At 43.0% G+C, this 15496-nt stretch overlaps 1 protein-coding gene across 4 annotated transcripts; it reads right to left on the bottom strand.

The window, feature by feature from the left end:
• Positions 1-5003: 5003 nt before the first annotated feature.
• On the bottom strand, positions 5004-13574 carry Gjc3 (gap junction protein gamma 3). Of its 4 annotated transcripts, none has more exons than XM_057763534.1 (4): positions 13435-13574; positions 9499-9569; positions 6370-7160; positions 5004-5602 (listed from the first exon to the last, which is right to left on the bottom strand). In XM_057763534.1, exon 3 carries the CDS (start codon positions 7151-7153, stop codon positions 6377-6379), a length of 777 nt encoding a protein of 258 aa, XP_057619517.1. In that variant the 5' UTR covers positions 7154-7160; positions 9499-9569; positions 13435-13574; the 3' UTR covers positions 5004-5602; positions 6370-6376. The 4 variants fall into 4 exon arrangements, 3 of the variants coding, with proteins under 3 accessions (XP_057619517.1, XP_057619518.1, XP_057619516.1); XM_057763535.1 differs by lacking the exon at positions 9499-9569 and adding an exon at positions 8601-8699; XR_009056794.1 differs by lacking the exon at positions 9499-9569 and having other exon boundaries at positions 6297-7160.
• Between the last annotated feature and the right edge of the window lie 1922 nt (positions 13575-15496).

Genomic DNA, 15496 nt, shown 5'->3' with positions numbered 1-15496 from the left:
GACACTTTTTCAAATATTTATTGGCTATTTGTAGTTTTTCATTAACTGTCTTATTTGATTCATCAGCTCAATTCGAGATGAGAAAGTTACGGATAAACTCTGGATAGCAATAATCTATTAAGTATACTTGGCAAAGACTCTTCACTGATGAAGGCTCTCTCTGTTTTATGGCTTCCTTTGCTCTGCAGAAGTCTCTCAATCTTGTCTAATGCCATTTGTCAATTCTTGGGACTGCCTTCTGTGCTACTGGCATCCTCTTCAGAAAGCTCTTACCTACACCTATATTTTTGAAGTTTTACCTGTTTTCCCAGCAGTTTTAAATTTTTGATAAGGATTTCATCCCCGTAGATTTGGGTTTTGTGCAGGGAGAATCCAGTTCTACATGAGCCAAGTTTTCTAATACCCTTTGCTAAGGAGGCTAAGCGTCTCCCTACTGTGTATATTCTTGACAATTCTCTCAAAACTTAGGGAGACTAGCTGTATGATTTATTTCTGGGTCCTCAATTCTATTCCATTGCTCTGTATGTCTGCTTTTAGTGCTAGTACCACATTGACTAATCACTACAGCTCTGTTGCATAATTTGAAAGCAAGTATTATGAAACCTGAAGCATCTGGTTAGAATAGCCTTGGCTGCCTAGTAGTGTGGTGTGTGTGTATATATGTGTGTGTCTTTCCACATTAGTTTTTTTGCCATAAAGAATGTCATTGGAATTTTTATATAGATTGCAATGAACCTGCACATTCCTTTTGGTAATGTAGCCTTTTTGAAATATTATTCTACTAATCCATGAGCATTGGAGGTGTTTTCATCTGTATTCTTCTATCACTTTTCCAGTTTTCACTGTGAACGTGTTTCACCTTGTTTATTTCTAGGCATTTTAAAAGATTTGTTTTTATTTTTATTTACATGAATGTGTGTGAGAGAGGGGAGAGATGGGGGAGGAAGGGAGAGAGAGGGAGAGAATATACCATGCGTGTATACTCAATATGGGTACAGGGAATTGAACTCAGGTCTTCCGAAAAAGCAACAAGTTCTCTTAACTGCTGAGTTATCTCTCCAGTCCCATCTTAGATATTTTATAAGTTATTTTGAATTGTGATATTTTCCAAGATTTCCTTTCAGTAAGTTTGTTATTGGTATATAAAAATATTACTGACTAGTTCTTTGTAGATGGCTTAGTCAGTAAAGAACTTGTTGCACCATACTGGCTTTGTGAGAGCCTAGGCAGTTTGGATGCTCACCTTACTAGACCGGAATGGAGGTGGATGGTCCTTGGACTTCCCACAGGGCAGGGAACCCTGATTGCTCTTCGGGCTGACGATGGAGGGGGACTTGATTGGGAGAGGGGGAGGGAAATGAGAGGTGGTGGCGGGGAGGAGGCAGAAATCTTTAATAAATAAATTAACTAATTAAAAAAAAAAGAACTTGTTGCACTAGGACCTGAATTCAATCTCCAGCACTCACAAAGGGGGGGTATTGGTGGTAGATGTGGCAGCATGTGCTTGTACTCCCAGCGCTTAGGAGGTAGAGACAGGAGAATTCCTAGTTCACTGGCCAACCATGCTAGTCAATCAGCGAGCTCTAAGCTCAATAAGAGATTGTGTCTCAAAAAAATAAGTTGGAGAGGGAGAGAAAAACACCTGACCTTCACTTTGACCCCCCATGTACATTTGCACAGAGAGAGAGAAAGAGAGAGAAATAAAATAAAGTCAACTTTTTTAAAGAATGGAATATAGAGTAACTTCTTCCTAGGTATCAAAAATTGAAATTAGAGAATATGGGACTGGAGGGATGACTCAGTGGTTTGTAACACTGGCTGCCATTGCAGAGGACCCAGGTTCAGTTCCCAGAACCTACATGGTGGCTTACAACCACCTATAACTCAAGTTTCAGGGAATGTGATGCCCTCTTCCCTGGACACCAGACATGTATGTGGTACACAAACATTCATGCAGGTCAACACTCAAACATAAAAAAAAAGTAAAACTTTAAATAAAAGTGTAGACAACCATGTACATTCATGGAATGAAGAAAAGGCTCTGGCAAAGCAGAGTCTTGTCTCGCCTCTGGTTTTTGATGTCACTAATTTTGCATTGGACAAGTGCTGTCATCCATAGAGTGTTGTGTCTGCCTTTACTTAGTAACTTTTCTTCTTTGCAGATCGGTGGCCTCTACTGGCCACACTTAACTTTCCACAGTCTGGGCAGGCTCTTAACCACTGAACCATCAGCCTTCGAGTTACTTCTTATCAATGCATTTCCCTATGCTTTTTCTGTACTTTTCACACACCCTAATACTACCTTTGTAAATTTCTGAAGCTCTTTTTTTCTGAATTGAAGGGTTTTTTTTTTTCCTTGTTCTGACTCTTTTCCTTTCCTGGATTCTCTGAAGCCACCTTCTACTCCACTGTCTTAATCAGAAGGCGCAAGGTAGATTTAAAAGCAAGGACTAGATAAAGTCATTGTCTAATGACAAGAAAAGCTCCTGTTGCCAAGGGTCTTACTTGTAAATACATTGCAAATCCCACATGCATTTATTTCTGGTTATTTATATAGCTGGCTAATCTATTAATCTATGGTTCTCCAAAGAAACCAAACCAATAAAATGTCCGTATACGTATGTAGCTGTGTTCTTGTACCTGGGAGAGATTTATCATAAGGAATTGCTTCACTCTAGTATGTGAAGGATTTAGGAGACATGAAGGTCTCTGTGCTCACAGATAAGCATGTGGGGTGGGGGCCAGGGGAGCGGACCTGGAATGTTAAGAACTCAAGGCCGTTCTTTCAAAGGAAGGAATAAAATATCTGTTATCTTCCCAAAAGGTTAGGAGCAGATGGACCTTCTAACCTAGTGACCTTTGCACTTTCTACATGGTTGGAGACAACACTGAACCCTCTCCCAAACCTTAAGCCTGTTTTTCTCAGTCAGTCTACAGAAGCTGTCTTTATGGGAGGCGTCACATGTGCTTTACAAAGAGTTTCAATGTAATCACATCCAATATTTATTTAGTGTACACTGTGCTTCATTATGCACATGGGATTGAGTTAATTATCACCCGGAAAGCACTGAACCCAACTGACACCTTTACAGACCAGCAGAGAGAGGATCCACAAGAGGCTAGAGGGCTAGGTCCAACACGGCTCAGTGGCCAGCACTGGTTCAGACTTCAGGAGTCTGACCCTGAGTGGTTTGTTTTATCCATATTTAAGCACAGCACAATTCGATGATGGTCATGGAGCTAACCCTCTAGAACTGGGAGCCTTAGATAAAACACTTTATTTTATAAATTGGTCATGGTAGTTTAGCACAGCAATAGGAAAATAACTGAAACAGTAAGTCAGCTACACATTGAAATATTGGTCAGCTGTAAACTTTTAGGGTTTTTTTGGTTAACTTCTAAATACCTTTCTTTTCTCTTTGCTTTGGGGAGTTATTTCTGCCAAGTGTAGGACTCTAGAGTAACAGGAATTTTTTTCTTTTTATACCTCAAAGATTCTGCTCATTTGCATTATTTCCAATAAAAAATGTAATTTCATCTATGTCCTTTTTTGCACTGTAAAAAAAATAACTTGTAAGTGATTGGAGACACAAATGTAAAAATTAAAAGTATAAAACTCTTAGACGGAAACACAGGTGTAAATTCATAGCCTTGGCTTTTTAAATGTAGCACCAAAGTCACAAACGAAAAACCAGAAAGCTTTCATGCTACCAACTCCTTGCTGGCTAGCTTTCCTAGCAGTCACCATCTTACTCATTGTTGGGAGAGACCTGCTTGTTTCCTGGCTGCCCAGACTCCCAAAATAATCACACAGAAACTATATTATTTGCAATACTGTTTGGTCAACAGCTTAAGCGTATTGCTAGCCAGCTCTTACATCTAGAATTAACCCATTTCCACTATTTTATATTTTATCATGAGGCTTGTGGCCTATGAGCAAGGTTCCAGCTGGCAGCTCGTGTCTTTCCCCTCTGGCAGCTACATGGCGTCTCACTGACTCCACCTTCTTTCTCCCAGCATTCAGTTTAGTTTTCTCAGCCTATTCTGCCCTATCATAGGCCAAGCCAGCTTCTTTATTCATTAACCAATAAAAGCGATACATATGCAGAAGGACTTCCTACACCAACTCATGTACCTCCATCAGCCTCACAAAACATACCCATGCATGCAACAGTGGTATAGATGATATGAGAGTAACAAACTGCTTTCTGATTGGTTTGAGGATCCACTCTACAGGAGGAAACTCAAGCCTAGCAAAGAAACCATCCTGCGGAGCTCATAGGGCCTAAAGAAAAGCCTATTACTATTAGTTTGATAAATTACAATAGTATCAAATGATCTTCTAAATAATTCTCTCTGCCCGTAGATTCACACTCCCCACCAGAGAAATACTTTTTTTACAGTGGACAGTGTCCCATAACAGACTCACAACTTACCAAAATGCAGACAGCGAGTGAGGAGTACTCAGCCCCAGGTGAGACATCTAGATCACACCCTTGCCCCCAAAGCTTGGGTGACAGCAGAGAAGTGGGAAAGCAAGGTTTAAAAAGCAGAGCTCTGGGAGGTCTGCCATGAGACAACGTCTTCTTAACACTGCAGGAAGTTACACTTGTGACCTCGCAGAAGCAGTGGTTGCCTTCATGGGTTCCCAGCACTCATCATTCCAGCATGGCTGAGCGATGGACTATCCACAGCTGAGGAGCTGTTAGCAGCTGATAGATGCTGGTGGAGGAAGAGTCATATTCTTCACGGGTGTGTCATCTGGCAGGCTGATGATGTTCTGGTAGATGGCTTCACACCCATGCACATTGGAGTAGCACTAATTTTGTACTCGGTGAGTTATAGGCAAAGAAGAGGACATGAAATCAGGATGGGAACATGATGGGGGATCCAGGAGGAGTTAGATAGGGTTATGATCAAAATGCACCATATGCATGAATGAAAGTATCAGAGAATAATTTTAAAAGAACATTACTCAGAAAAAAAATGAAAGACAACCCATGGAATGGAAGAGAATATTTTTAAAGACTCATTTAAAATAATTAGATAAGTATCTAATAAGCATTATATATAAAAATTTCTTACAGCGCAAAACAACAACAAAAAATAACCTGATTTTAATTGACAAAGGATTTGGTCTTTTTTACAAAGATATACAAGCGGCCAATAAGCATGTTGTATGATTCCATCTCTATAAAACTCCAGGCTAGGATAAGCCATTAGAATAGAAAGTAGGTTGGTGGTTGCTTATGTTTAGTGGAAAGACAGGAGAGAGAAGAAGTCAGAAATAATAGCTAATGATGCAGGAGTTTTTGTTTTATTTACTGAGATTTTATTATTTTATTTATTATCGTGTGTGTGTGTGTGCGTGCGTGAGTGCGTGCATGCATGTGTGTGCGTGCGTGCCATGGTATGTATGTGGAAGTCAGAGGACATCTTGTGGGGGTTGGTTTTCTCCCTTCTCCATGTGGGTTCTGGAGACTGATCTCAGACCATGAGGCTTGGTGACAAGCATCTTTACCCACTGTGCCATCTCACTGGATGTATGGAGGAAGATTCAGTCACAGGGTTTTCTTCAAACAAGTCAGGTAACTTTAAAACTCTGTAAGGCAGAAATCAAGCAGAAGCTCAGGACTTTACCAAATGAAAGGGCAGGCAGTACATGCACTAGTGTACTCATCATGGTCTACTAGAAGGAGTCACGCAACTCATAGGGATAGGTGCTGGGAGATGTTTGCAGGGCAGTAACCAAAACACATCTGACTCAGCCAGGTATAGTGCCTTGTGCTTTGAATTCCAGCACTTTGGAGGCAGAGACAGGGGGATCTCTGTAAGTTTAAAACCAGCTGGATCTACATAAGCAAGCCCAGGACAGCTAGGGTTACCCGTTTCATATGCATATATGAATGCCTTGTCCACCATGAGGAACTGTACCCCTAAACTGTGAACCAAAGGAAACACTTCCTCCCTTTAAAAGAATACATCTTGGGGCTGGAGAGATGCCTCAGTGAATAAGAATGTGTAGTATTCTTGCAAAGAACCCTAGTTTGCTTCCTGACACCCACACTGGGCAGCTCACAAATGCCTTTAACTCCAGCTCCAAGTGATCTATCACCTTCTTCTGGCCTCCACAACTACTTGCACTCCTGTGTACACATACACAGACACACACACACACACACACACACACAATTTAAAATTAAGAGTAAATCTTTTTTTAGAATGCATCAGCTTTGAAACCGGTTATCTACTTTGTAATATGGTGAGCTGTACATCCCAGAGGATGAGGGACCTACCATGGGTGGAGGTCGCCAACACAGAGACATCAGACGCAGGGACAGATGACTGTCATGTCAATAGGGTCCTCACCTGCTTCTCAAAATGGTTCTTTCGTCTCCACCACTGTCAAGTCATCAGCTGGGTCCTTGCGCCTTACAGAGTTCTTTGAGGTTGGCAGGTTCTTTAAAAGGGGGAGTTTGTCCTTGTACATCCTCCAAAACCTCCCTAAACCCAAAAGTACAAGCTCCAAGGAAGTAAACAAGAGACAGGCCCCACTAATCCCAAACATGGTGTTAAGGAGGATGGTCTTCTCAGAGGGGTGTGACTGGAAACAAGTTGTGCTGCCAATACAAGGATCCTCACGACATAGAAAAGTGCTGGGCATCTTGAAGCCATACAGATGGTATTGAAGTCCCAGGGCTACTCCCTCAAGGAACAGCCGTGCCCCAAGCTGTGCCACATAGGCCCAAAGAAGCTTGAGGCTTCCAGTCCCTGAGACACCCTTGCTGCAGTCCCCCTTGCAAATCCGGGACTCTTGTTCCTTGTTCCCTTTTTCTGTTTCCTCCCAGTATCCAATCACATGATACATAGTGAATCCCACATAAACCGCACTGGGTACAGCCATCAAGATGACTTGGAAGGCCCAGAAGCGCAGTGGAGAAAGGGGGCGGAAGACATCATAACAAATGGTCTTGCAGTCTGGTTGTCCTAAATGGCACATGAATTCGTTCTCATCATCACCGAAGACCCCAGGTCCACTGGAAACCAGAAGCAGGAGGCGGAATCCCACCAGCACCGGAAGCAGGAAGCGCCCCACGGGGGTGGAATGCTGGCTCTCCTTTGCCAGCAGCTGCCTCAGAAACTTGCCACACATTCTGTCACTGAGAAGAGGACAATTGTCAGTAAAGGTGTCCCACTCACTGCCCTTTAGGGGAGGCTTCAGATGTCTTGTTCACCTGCTAATCCAAGGATTTGCAAAGCAAGCTTTTTTGCTCCTCTCCAAAATTAATAAAACACTATATAGCCTACTTTGCATGCCTACAAAGAAATGCCTGAGGTAATTACCTTTATAAACATAAAAAGGTTAACTAGCTCACAGTTGTGAAGGTTTGGACTCCAAATGGCATAGCACATACTTGGTGAAGGTCACTCATTGAAAGAACATGGCATGTCTTGGATAGCAATGAGGAAGAAACACATTGAGCAAAAAGTTTCTATCCAAGAAGTGGGGGAAGATGAACAGAATTCCATGATTCCTTTCAAGAGTATATTTTCATGGATTTGGGGGGCGGGCGGTGACTCAATCAATAAAGTACCACACAAGTGAGAAAACCTAAGTTCAATCCTCAGAACCCATGTGAAAACGCTGAGTGTGGTGGTATGGACTTGGAATCCCATTGCTGGGGAGGCAGGGACAGGAAGATCCGAGCCAGCTGGAGAGCCTCCAACCAGCAAGAGAGCTTGTCTCAAAAAGTTAGGTGGATGACTCCCAGAGAATCACACACACACACACACAAGAAACATGTCTTCAGTGATTTAAAGACCTCCCATTAGGCTCCTCATCTTATATTTATTTTTATGTATGTATGAGTGTGTGTGTGTGTTTGTGTGTGTCTATGCCAGGTGTGTGTGCATGCCTATCCATGAAGACCAGAAGAGGGCATCAGATGCCTTTCAGCTAGAGTTACAAGTGATTGTGAGTCACCAGACATGGACACTGGGAATCAAACTCAGGTCCTCTAGAAGAGCAATAAGGACTCTTAACCACACCGTCTCTCTAGCCCCAGACAACAGTTCTTTCAGGTCCACAGACCCTCTAATATCACAACCTTAAGGGCCAATTTTTCTTGTATGAATGGACTTCCGTATGCACACTCATCTAAACCAAGTTAATACCAAGTTCTGGTTGCCCTTACTTACAAGGTGAAGAAATGTAAGTGAGTAATAGGAATCTAGGTAGGTGTCCTAGTTTCATTTATAACTGAAAAAAAAGGTTAAAGAAGAAGGAATTTACTCTAACTCACAATGCAGCACAGCTCGTCAAAGCAGGGACATGAAGATGCCAGAAACTTAAACACTGCTTACATCATATCCACACTCAAGAGCAGAAAGAAATGAAGGCATGCAGGCTTAGTGATCAGCTTGCCTTCTCTACACTTACATATCCCAGAACCCAAACCCAGGCAATGATGCCACCCACTTTAAGGTTAAGTCTTCCCAAACCAATTCAGGCAATAAATACAAACTGCTTCACACACACACACACACACACACACACACACACACACACAATCTGATCAGCAATCAATGGTTAAGAGTACTTGCTGTTCTTGCAGAGGACCCTGGATCAGTTCCCAGCATCCATAATGGTGACTCTTGACCATCTGCAACTACAATCCCAGCAGATCCAGTGCCCTCTTCTGGACTCCATGGTGGCATGCATATGTGCATGCAAAACACACACATAAAATAAAATAAATCATTTTTAATTTAACCCTACCACAACATGTATCGATTAGGGAGCTAGAAAGCAATGGGATGAAATAAACAGAGTCAATGTCATCATTTACTCTAGTCTAATGTTCTTTATACCTTATCATCTCGGAAACAACAATTTGCCATAATTAAATGCCATAAGGTTTGGGGGCAGAGCATAGAAGTTCAAATGTCTAATCTCTGTTTTTTAAATGTTTATCTCCCTCATGATGAGGGGTAACTATTATTGAGGATAAATTTCAGAAAAATCTCAGTTCTCTGGCCATAATACCAAGCTTGTCATCTTTATCTCTGCCTTCTTCAATGCCCAAAAGCTGCTTCCAGCCATTGCCATACCCGACCATCTTCCCTTTCTCATTCCCTAATGATCATGTTCTGTGATCTAACTGTTGGTGTCCTCACCCAAGTCAGATGCTGAAATGTGGTGGGGAGTTAACTGTGTGGCTCAGTGGTAGAGCCCCTGCCTAGAATCCCCCAGTGAGGGGCTGGGGTGTGGCTCAGTGGTAGAGCCCCTGCCTAGAATCCCCCAGTGAGGGGCTGGGGTGTGACTCAGTGGTAGAGCACCTGCCTAGAATCCCCCAGTGAGGGGCTGGGGTGTGGCTCAGTGGTAGAGCCCCTGCCTAGAATCCTCCAGTGAGGGGCTGGGGTGTGGCTCAGTGGTAGAGCCCCTGCCTAGAATCCCCAGTGAGGGACTGGGGTGTGGTTCAGTGGTAGAGCATCTACCTAGAATTCCCCAGTGAGTTACTGGAGGTACCTGCTTACCATTCAAGAGGCCCTAGATTCAACCCCAGAACCTAAAAAAGAAAAGCAATAAAAATAAGAAAAAAAGTCTTTAAATCATGAATGGGATTGAATGGGGTTATAAAAGATATTTGAGGGAGCCCTTCAACCCCTTCCATCAACTGATGACTAAGAGACATCACCATCCATAAGGAACAGGTTTACACCCAATACTTTATCTGCTAATGCCTGCCTCTTGGACTTCCCAGCCTCCAGACTGGGAAAAATAAGTTCTGTGGATTACAAATTACTCCTTCAAAAATATTCACAGCAGTTTTATTATATTAAGATATTATGCAAACTTCTTATTCCAGAAAGCTCCACAGATGATTCTTTATCTTTTTCCCTTTTATGAGAATTTTATAGAAGAGTAATGTATTTACATCATTTCTCCAGACTCCTTCCTACTTTGTCCATGTCCCTCAACTCCCTCTCAAAGTCATGGACTCTCATTCTTTAATTGCTATTACTACATACATGTGTGTCTATGTATGTATGTATACACATAGACACACACAAACTGTTGAGTCCCATAAGTGTGTATGTTCAGAGATGGCCACCTGGGGTTAGATAACATATAAGGTGCTTGCCCATGGAGAAGACTAATTCCCCCTCTTTTGGAAGCCATCAATTGCCTGTAACTCTATCTAGGAATGTGGCCTCATGAGATTTCCCCCTTCCTCAGCGGCATATAACCTGGTATTATCATTTTTCATGTCTTGTTTAGCTTGTTGAGCTTTCTTGGACTCATTAGAAGTCCTGGTCCTCTGACTCTTCTCGTCTTTCTGCCCCTGTCTTGTGAAGGGTTTCCTGAGCTGGAGGTGTAAGGCTGTTCTGTAGATGAATCAACTGGAGCTGGGCACCCTGCAGTCAGTGACTCTCTGCAATATGACCAGTTGTATCTTTCCATCTGCTGCCAACAGAAGTTTCTTTATTGACAGGTGAGAGAAACGCTTAGTTGTGGGTATTGGGATAAGTATTTAGAATGGAGTCAGAGTGAGGGGAACCCACGGTTGCCACTTCCTTAACCCAGTGTGACTACTATCCGCAACTGTCTCTATTGTGCGCACACGCATGTGTACCCACACACACCTGGGGGAGGGGCACACATACCGTAGCATGCCTGGGGAAATCAGAGGACAAGGCTGTGGAGTCAGTTCTTTCCTCCCACTTTCCCGTGGCTTCAACGGATCAGGTGGCTAAGCTTGTGTAACGAGTGCCTTTACCAGTAGGCCACCTCGTCATCCTTCCTTTCTCTGCCTTAGTCTTCCTTCCGTCTTCTATCTTCAACAAAGGTGGACGTACACCTGTCGAATACCACCATCCTTTCCGGAGCTAGCACTCCAGGCCTCTCCTTTCCCACTACTGCCAATATTTGATCCCCAGATTACCGTCCCTGTAATTCAAAACCCACTCCCTAATTTTGAAATACCACAGTAGGTAAAATGCCCCTCATAAAAGCATTTGGGTCACAGTTTGAGTATCCAGCATCCACATAAAAGCCAGGCATAGCAGCACTCCTCTGTAACCTAGGGCTGCTGAGGGGCAGGGCAGGAGGAAGCGAGGAGAAACAAGAAAATCCCTGAAGTCCATTGGCCAGCCAGCCTAACCAATCATTAGTGAGCTCCAAGTTTAGAAAGCTCCTCTGTCTCAAAAAGTACAATGAAGACCAATCCATGAAGACCCTAAAGTTAACATCTGACCTCCATGCACATGGACACACAGCCATGTAAAGAGTTACAAGCACCAGATACACACAAAAGGAGGAAGGGAGGGAGAGAGGGAAGGAGGGAGGGAGGGAGGGAGGGAGGGAGGGAGGGAGGGAGGGAGGGAGGGAGGGAGGGAGAAAAGGCAGAAAGAGGCCTTTGGCACAAGAAAGGGGATCAGTAGGAAAGCGAAGAGGCAATAGGATGTAAAGGGCAGTGAATCAAGAAAAAGCATGATATACATGTATGAAAATGTCATGAGGAAATCAGTAAATATGTATTATTAATGTAAGCTAATAAAACATTTCTAAAATCCATGCTGATTCTAAAGAAAATAAATTGAGGCATTATATAAGCATCCTTGGAAAAATAAAATTTAAAAGATAGAATTAATAAAGTAACTAAATGACACAAATATAGAACAAATTTGGGGTGTTTTTTCTTTTGAAAGTCAGGACAATAAAAAAAATGTCCGTTATGGTTTAAATATCCTGAATTCAAAAAACCTAAAAATCTCAAATGCTACAAAATCTGAAACATTTTTACTTTCATGTGTGTGCGGTGTGTGTGTGTGTGTGTGTGTGTGTGTGAGAGAGAGAGAGAGAGAGAGAGAGAGAGAGAGAGAGAGAGAGAGAGGAGGGTGGGATGTGCTACAGCTACAGCATGAACACTGAGGTAGACAACCCCCTGTGCCAATCCTCACCTTCAGCATTGCTTGAGGCAGAGTCTCTTATTTATCACTGTGAATGCCAAGCTACCTAGCCTATGAGATTCCAGGGATTCTCCAGTCTCCACCCACCCACTCACCACAGTACTGCAGGGGTTACAGACATGCACTACCACGCCCCAGTTTTCATGTGAGTTTTGGGGATTCTAACTCGGGTCCTCATGCTTTCGTAGCAAGCACTTAACTCACGAAGTCATCTTCCCAGCGCAAGAATCGGAACCATTTCGAGTGCAAACACTATAGCACAAGTAGGAAACTCTCTTGACTTCCTGTGGTGGCTGCGAACAACCCCTAGTTCACTGAAACAATAGGAAAACGGATGGACCAGAAAATCATCATATTAAACGAAGTAACCAAGGCCCAGAAAGCCATATACTGCACGTTTTCTCTCCTAGGCAGGCCCCAGATCTTAAGTTTTACGAATGTGTACCTATGAGTGGATATGGGTCACGAAACTAGAAAGAGGACAATGCCTAGGGACCAGGAACATCAAATCCGAGGGGAAAGAGGTCTTAGGACAGTGAGGAAGGAAAGCGGAACAGAATAGGTCTGACATATGGAAGCAGAATGGGGGCTGATGAGGGGGACAAAGCCTAGCAGAGGGGCCAAGGGGGGAACTGAGGGAAGAAACAACAATAAATCAAAGTATGCATGAATATGCCATTGCCTTGTATGCTAATTTTCAGAACACAAGTAGAACTGAGGATGTAGCTGAATTGAGAGAATGCTTGCCTCCCATGCTCAAGCCCCTGGGCTTTATCCACAGCACAGCAAAAGCTAAGTGTGGTGGTGCACGCCTGTAATTCTAGCACTGGGGAGATGGAGGCAGAGGTTCAAGATCATCCTCAGTTATATGCTGAGTTTAGGGTTAGTCTGGGCTAAATGAGACTGTGCCTCAACAAACAGACAAACAAACAAACAAACAAACAAACAAATAAAGTGTAAGTGAAGCAACAATCAAAGACTCAAAATTAAAAAAGGAAAGAAAACCCCAGAATTTGAGCAGATTTTCATGTACCTAAAGAGATTATTTAAAATCCCATTTAAAAATAGAATTTTTTTTCAAAGCATCTCACCTACTTTTGGTGGTGGTAGGGGGGCTGGGATGGAGAGGGATTTCAGGATTCCACCAGTGACTGGATACAACCCAGAAAGTTAAGAAGCCACAGAGGGAAGGAACCCGTGAGGAGGGAGGAACCTGGCAGTGCAAACCTAAACTCATTGCTCCCACCTCCCTTCATCTGGCCTGGGATGCATTTTTTAGATGCTTCTCTTCAAAGTGTGACCTCCAAAACCAGTATGAGTGGAGATGCAGAATCTTTTGAGAAATATCCCTGACTTCTAGATCTTATGTGAATTCAAAGTTATCTCCAAGAAAGCCTGAATGCATCCACTCACAGACCTCTCCAGAACCCAGAATAACCTCAACTCTGCCCATGAACTTACCAGTACTTGCCTGGCAGCCCCAAGCAGAAGCGTCAACCACAGAGGAAAGTAGCCAGAAGGGATCCTCACGCTGGAGCCTTCAGGGTTCAGGCTCTTGGGATGGCCCTGCCTTCTGCAGCCGCCCACTCTTTCGCCTTCTCCTTTTCATTCCTGGCAGGCTCCCTGCCGCATGAAAGAATTCCAATTAAAGGACCCAGCGCTCCAGGCATGAACTCTGGAGAATGAGTCTGGTGTCGATGGTACAGGATGTATCCTCTAAGTGAATGGGGATGGGGACTTTTGAGGTCATCTGAACGGAGAGTGGTTTATTATGTACATTATATTGGTTAATTGTCTTGGGATGTTTGAGCTCACTGAGAAGCTGGCTGTGGAAGTGGAACTGTCCTCTCCCATTTCAGACCCAAGTGTGTTTGTCTCGTGTCCTCCAAGGCCCTTTGTCTAGGGAAGGACTGCCTCCCAGACTCTGTGACAGGGAGGGAAGGGAACAACAAACATCTACAATAAGAGCATTGTAGCCTTGCAAATAACTAGAGGGAAAATGAACGGTTGAAAAGCACAGCAGAAGGCACCATTGGGTACCCCATGATACAAATCTACCTAGAATGGGAGGAGAACTGGAAGTTCAGACAAGGGGAACTCAGCCATTGAGAGAAAGCTAAGCAGAGAATGCCAGCTGCCTGCCTCGACTTCCCCAGTCAATGTCTGCTGGATCCTGTGAACACCCAACCTGATGATGCTACTTCTATTTTTTGCTCTTTAGTTTTTCTTTTTCTTTTATTTTTTCTTTTTGAGCTTGTATTTTAATTGTAACTTCTCTTCCTTCTCATCTCTCTCTAAACCCTCCCTCATACCATTTTTCATCTCCTTCAAATTCATGGCCTTTTTATTTCATCAACTGTTATTACATGCATGTATGTTTTTATGTGTACATATATATTGCTAAATATAACCCCTAGAGTCCATATAACATTACTAAGGTGTATGATTTTTATGGCTGACCATTTGATACTGGAAAACCATTGGGAGCGCTCTTCCCTGGGAATGGCCTCCTCTCCCAGCTTTACCCACCTACCAGTAGTTCTTCGTGTAGGGTTGTTCTTTTCCTTAGAAGCTTCACTAGAGGGGACACCCTGCTCTGCCAAGAACGCTGTCTGTGAGAAACCCCAGTTGACTGTGTCATTTCCTGCTGTATGTTTGTAAGCCCCAAATTTGATGATGCTCATCTCAGTCCACCTATCACTTCCTATTTTACTTTGGTCTTCTGTATGCTTAACAAACTTACTCATTCAAAACTGAAAGTGCATCCAAAGTACCCAGAGAATAAGCTTACTCATGTAAGAATGTGCCTGTATGTTGGAAGGAATACACACCAGGGAATGCAAGCCTGGTCAAAGTCTATGCCTGGGGAGGTTATAGGCCCTAGTAGGAAACCTACTACTGATATTTTGCTAACCACACATGTTCTTAATCGGTATAATTATTTGTGTTCACTACATGGATCTTCACAAGGTTCTCTGCATAGATCCTATAGCTTTCAGCTTCATATTTTTATCAGACTTCTGTGTGAGCTAATGGGTCTCGAATTCTTGTGCCTGTTCTTGGGTCTCTTTTCCTTCTGTTGCGTTGCTTGTCCAGCCTCCATGAGATGATTTTTGCTTCATCTTATATTTTATTTTTTCATTTTGATTGTCATTTCTTAGAAACCTGTTCTTTTCTAGTGAGACAGAGAGTGAATCCTGAGGGGAGGGAAGGTGGAGAAGAATTGGGAGGAGTAAAGAGGGGAGAAAATATAAATGGAATACATTGTATGAGAAAAGAATCTACTTTTTTTTTGTTTGGTTGGTTGCTTTCTTGGTTGGTTTTTTGTTTTGTTTTGATTTGGGTTTTTTGGTTTTTTCTTTTATTTTTCTTTTTTTTTGGGGGGGGGTGGATTTCAAGAAAGAGTTCTCTGTGTAGCTTGGCTGTCCTGAAACTTGCTTTGTAGTCCAGGTTGGCCTCAAACTCACAGAGGTCTGTGTGCCTCTGCCTCCCAAGTACTGGGATTAAAGGCATGCGCCACTAC

The sequence above is a fragment of the Chionomys nivalis genome, chromosome 3, assembly GCF_950005125.1.
Source record: "Chionomys nivalis chromosome 3, mChiNiv1.1, whole genome shotgun sequence".
Taxonomy (NCBI): domain Eukaryota; kingdom Metazoa; phylum Chordata; class Mammalia; order Rodentia; family Cricetidae; genus Chionomys; species Chionomys nivalis.
The sequence above is the reverse complement of the archived record's forward strand: the minus strand, read 5'-3'. Positions and strand labels throughout refer to the sequence as shown.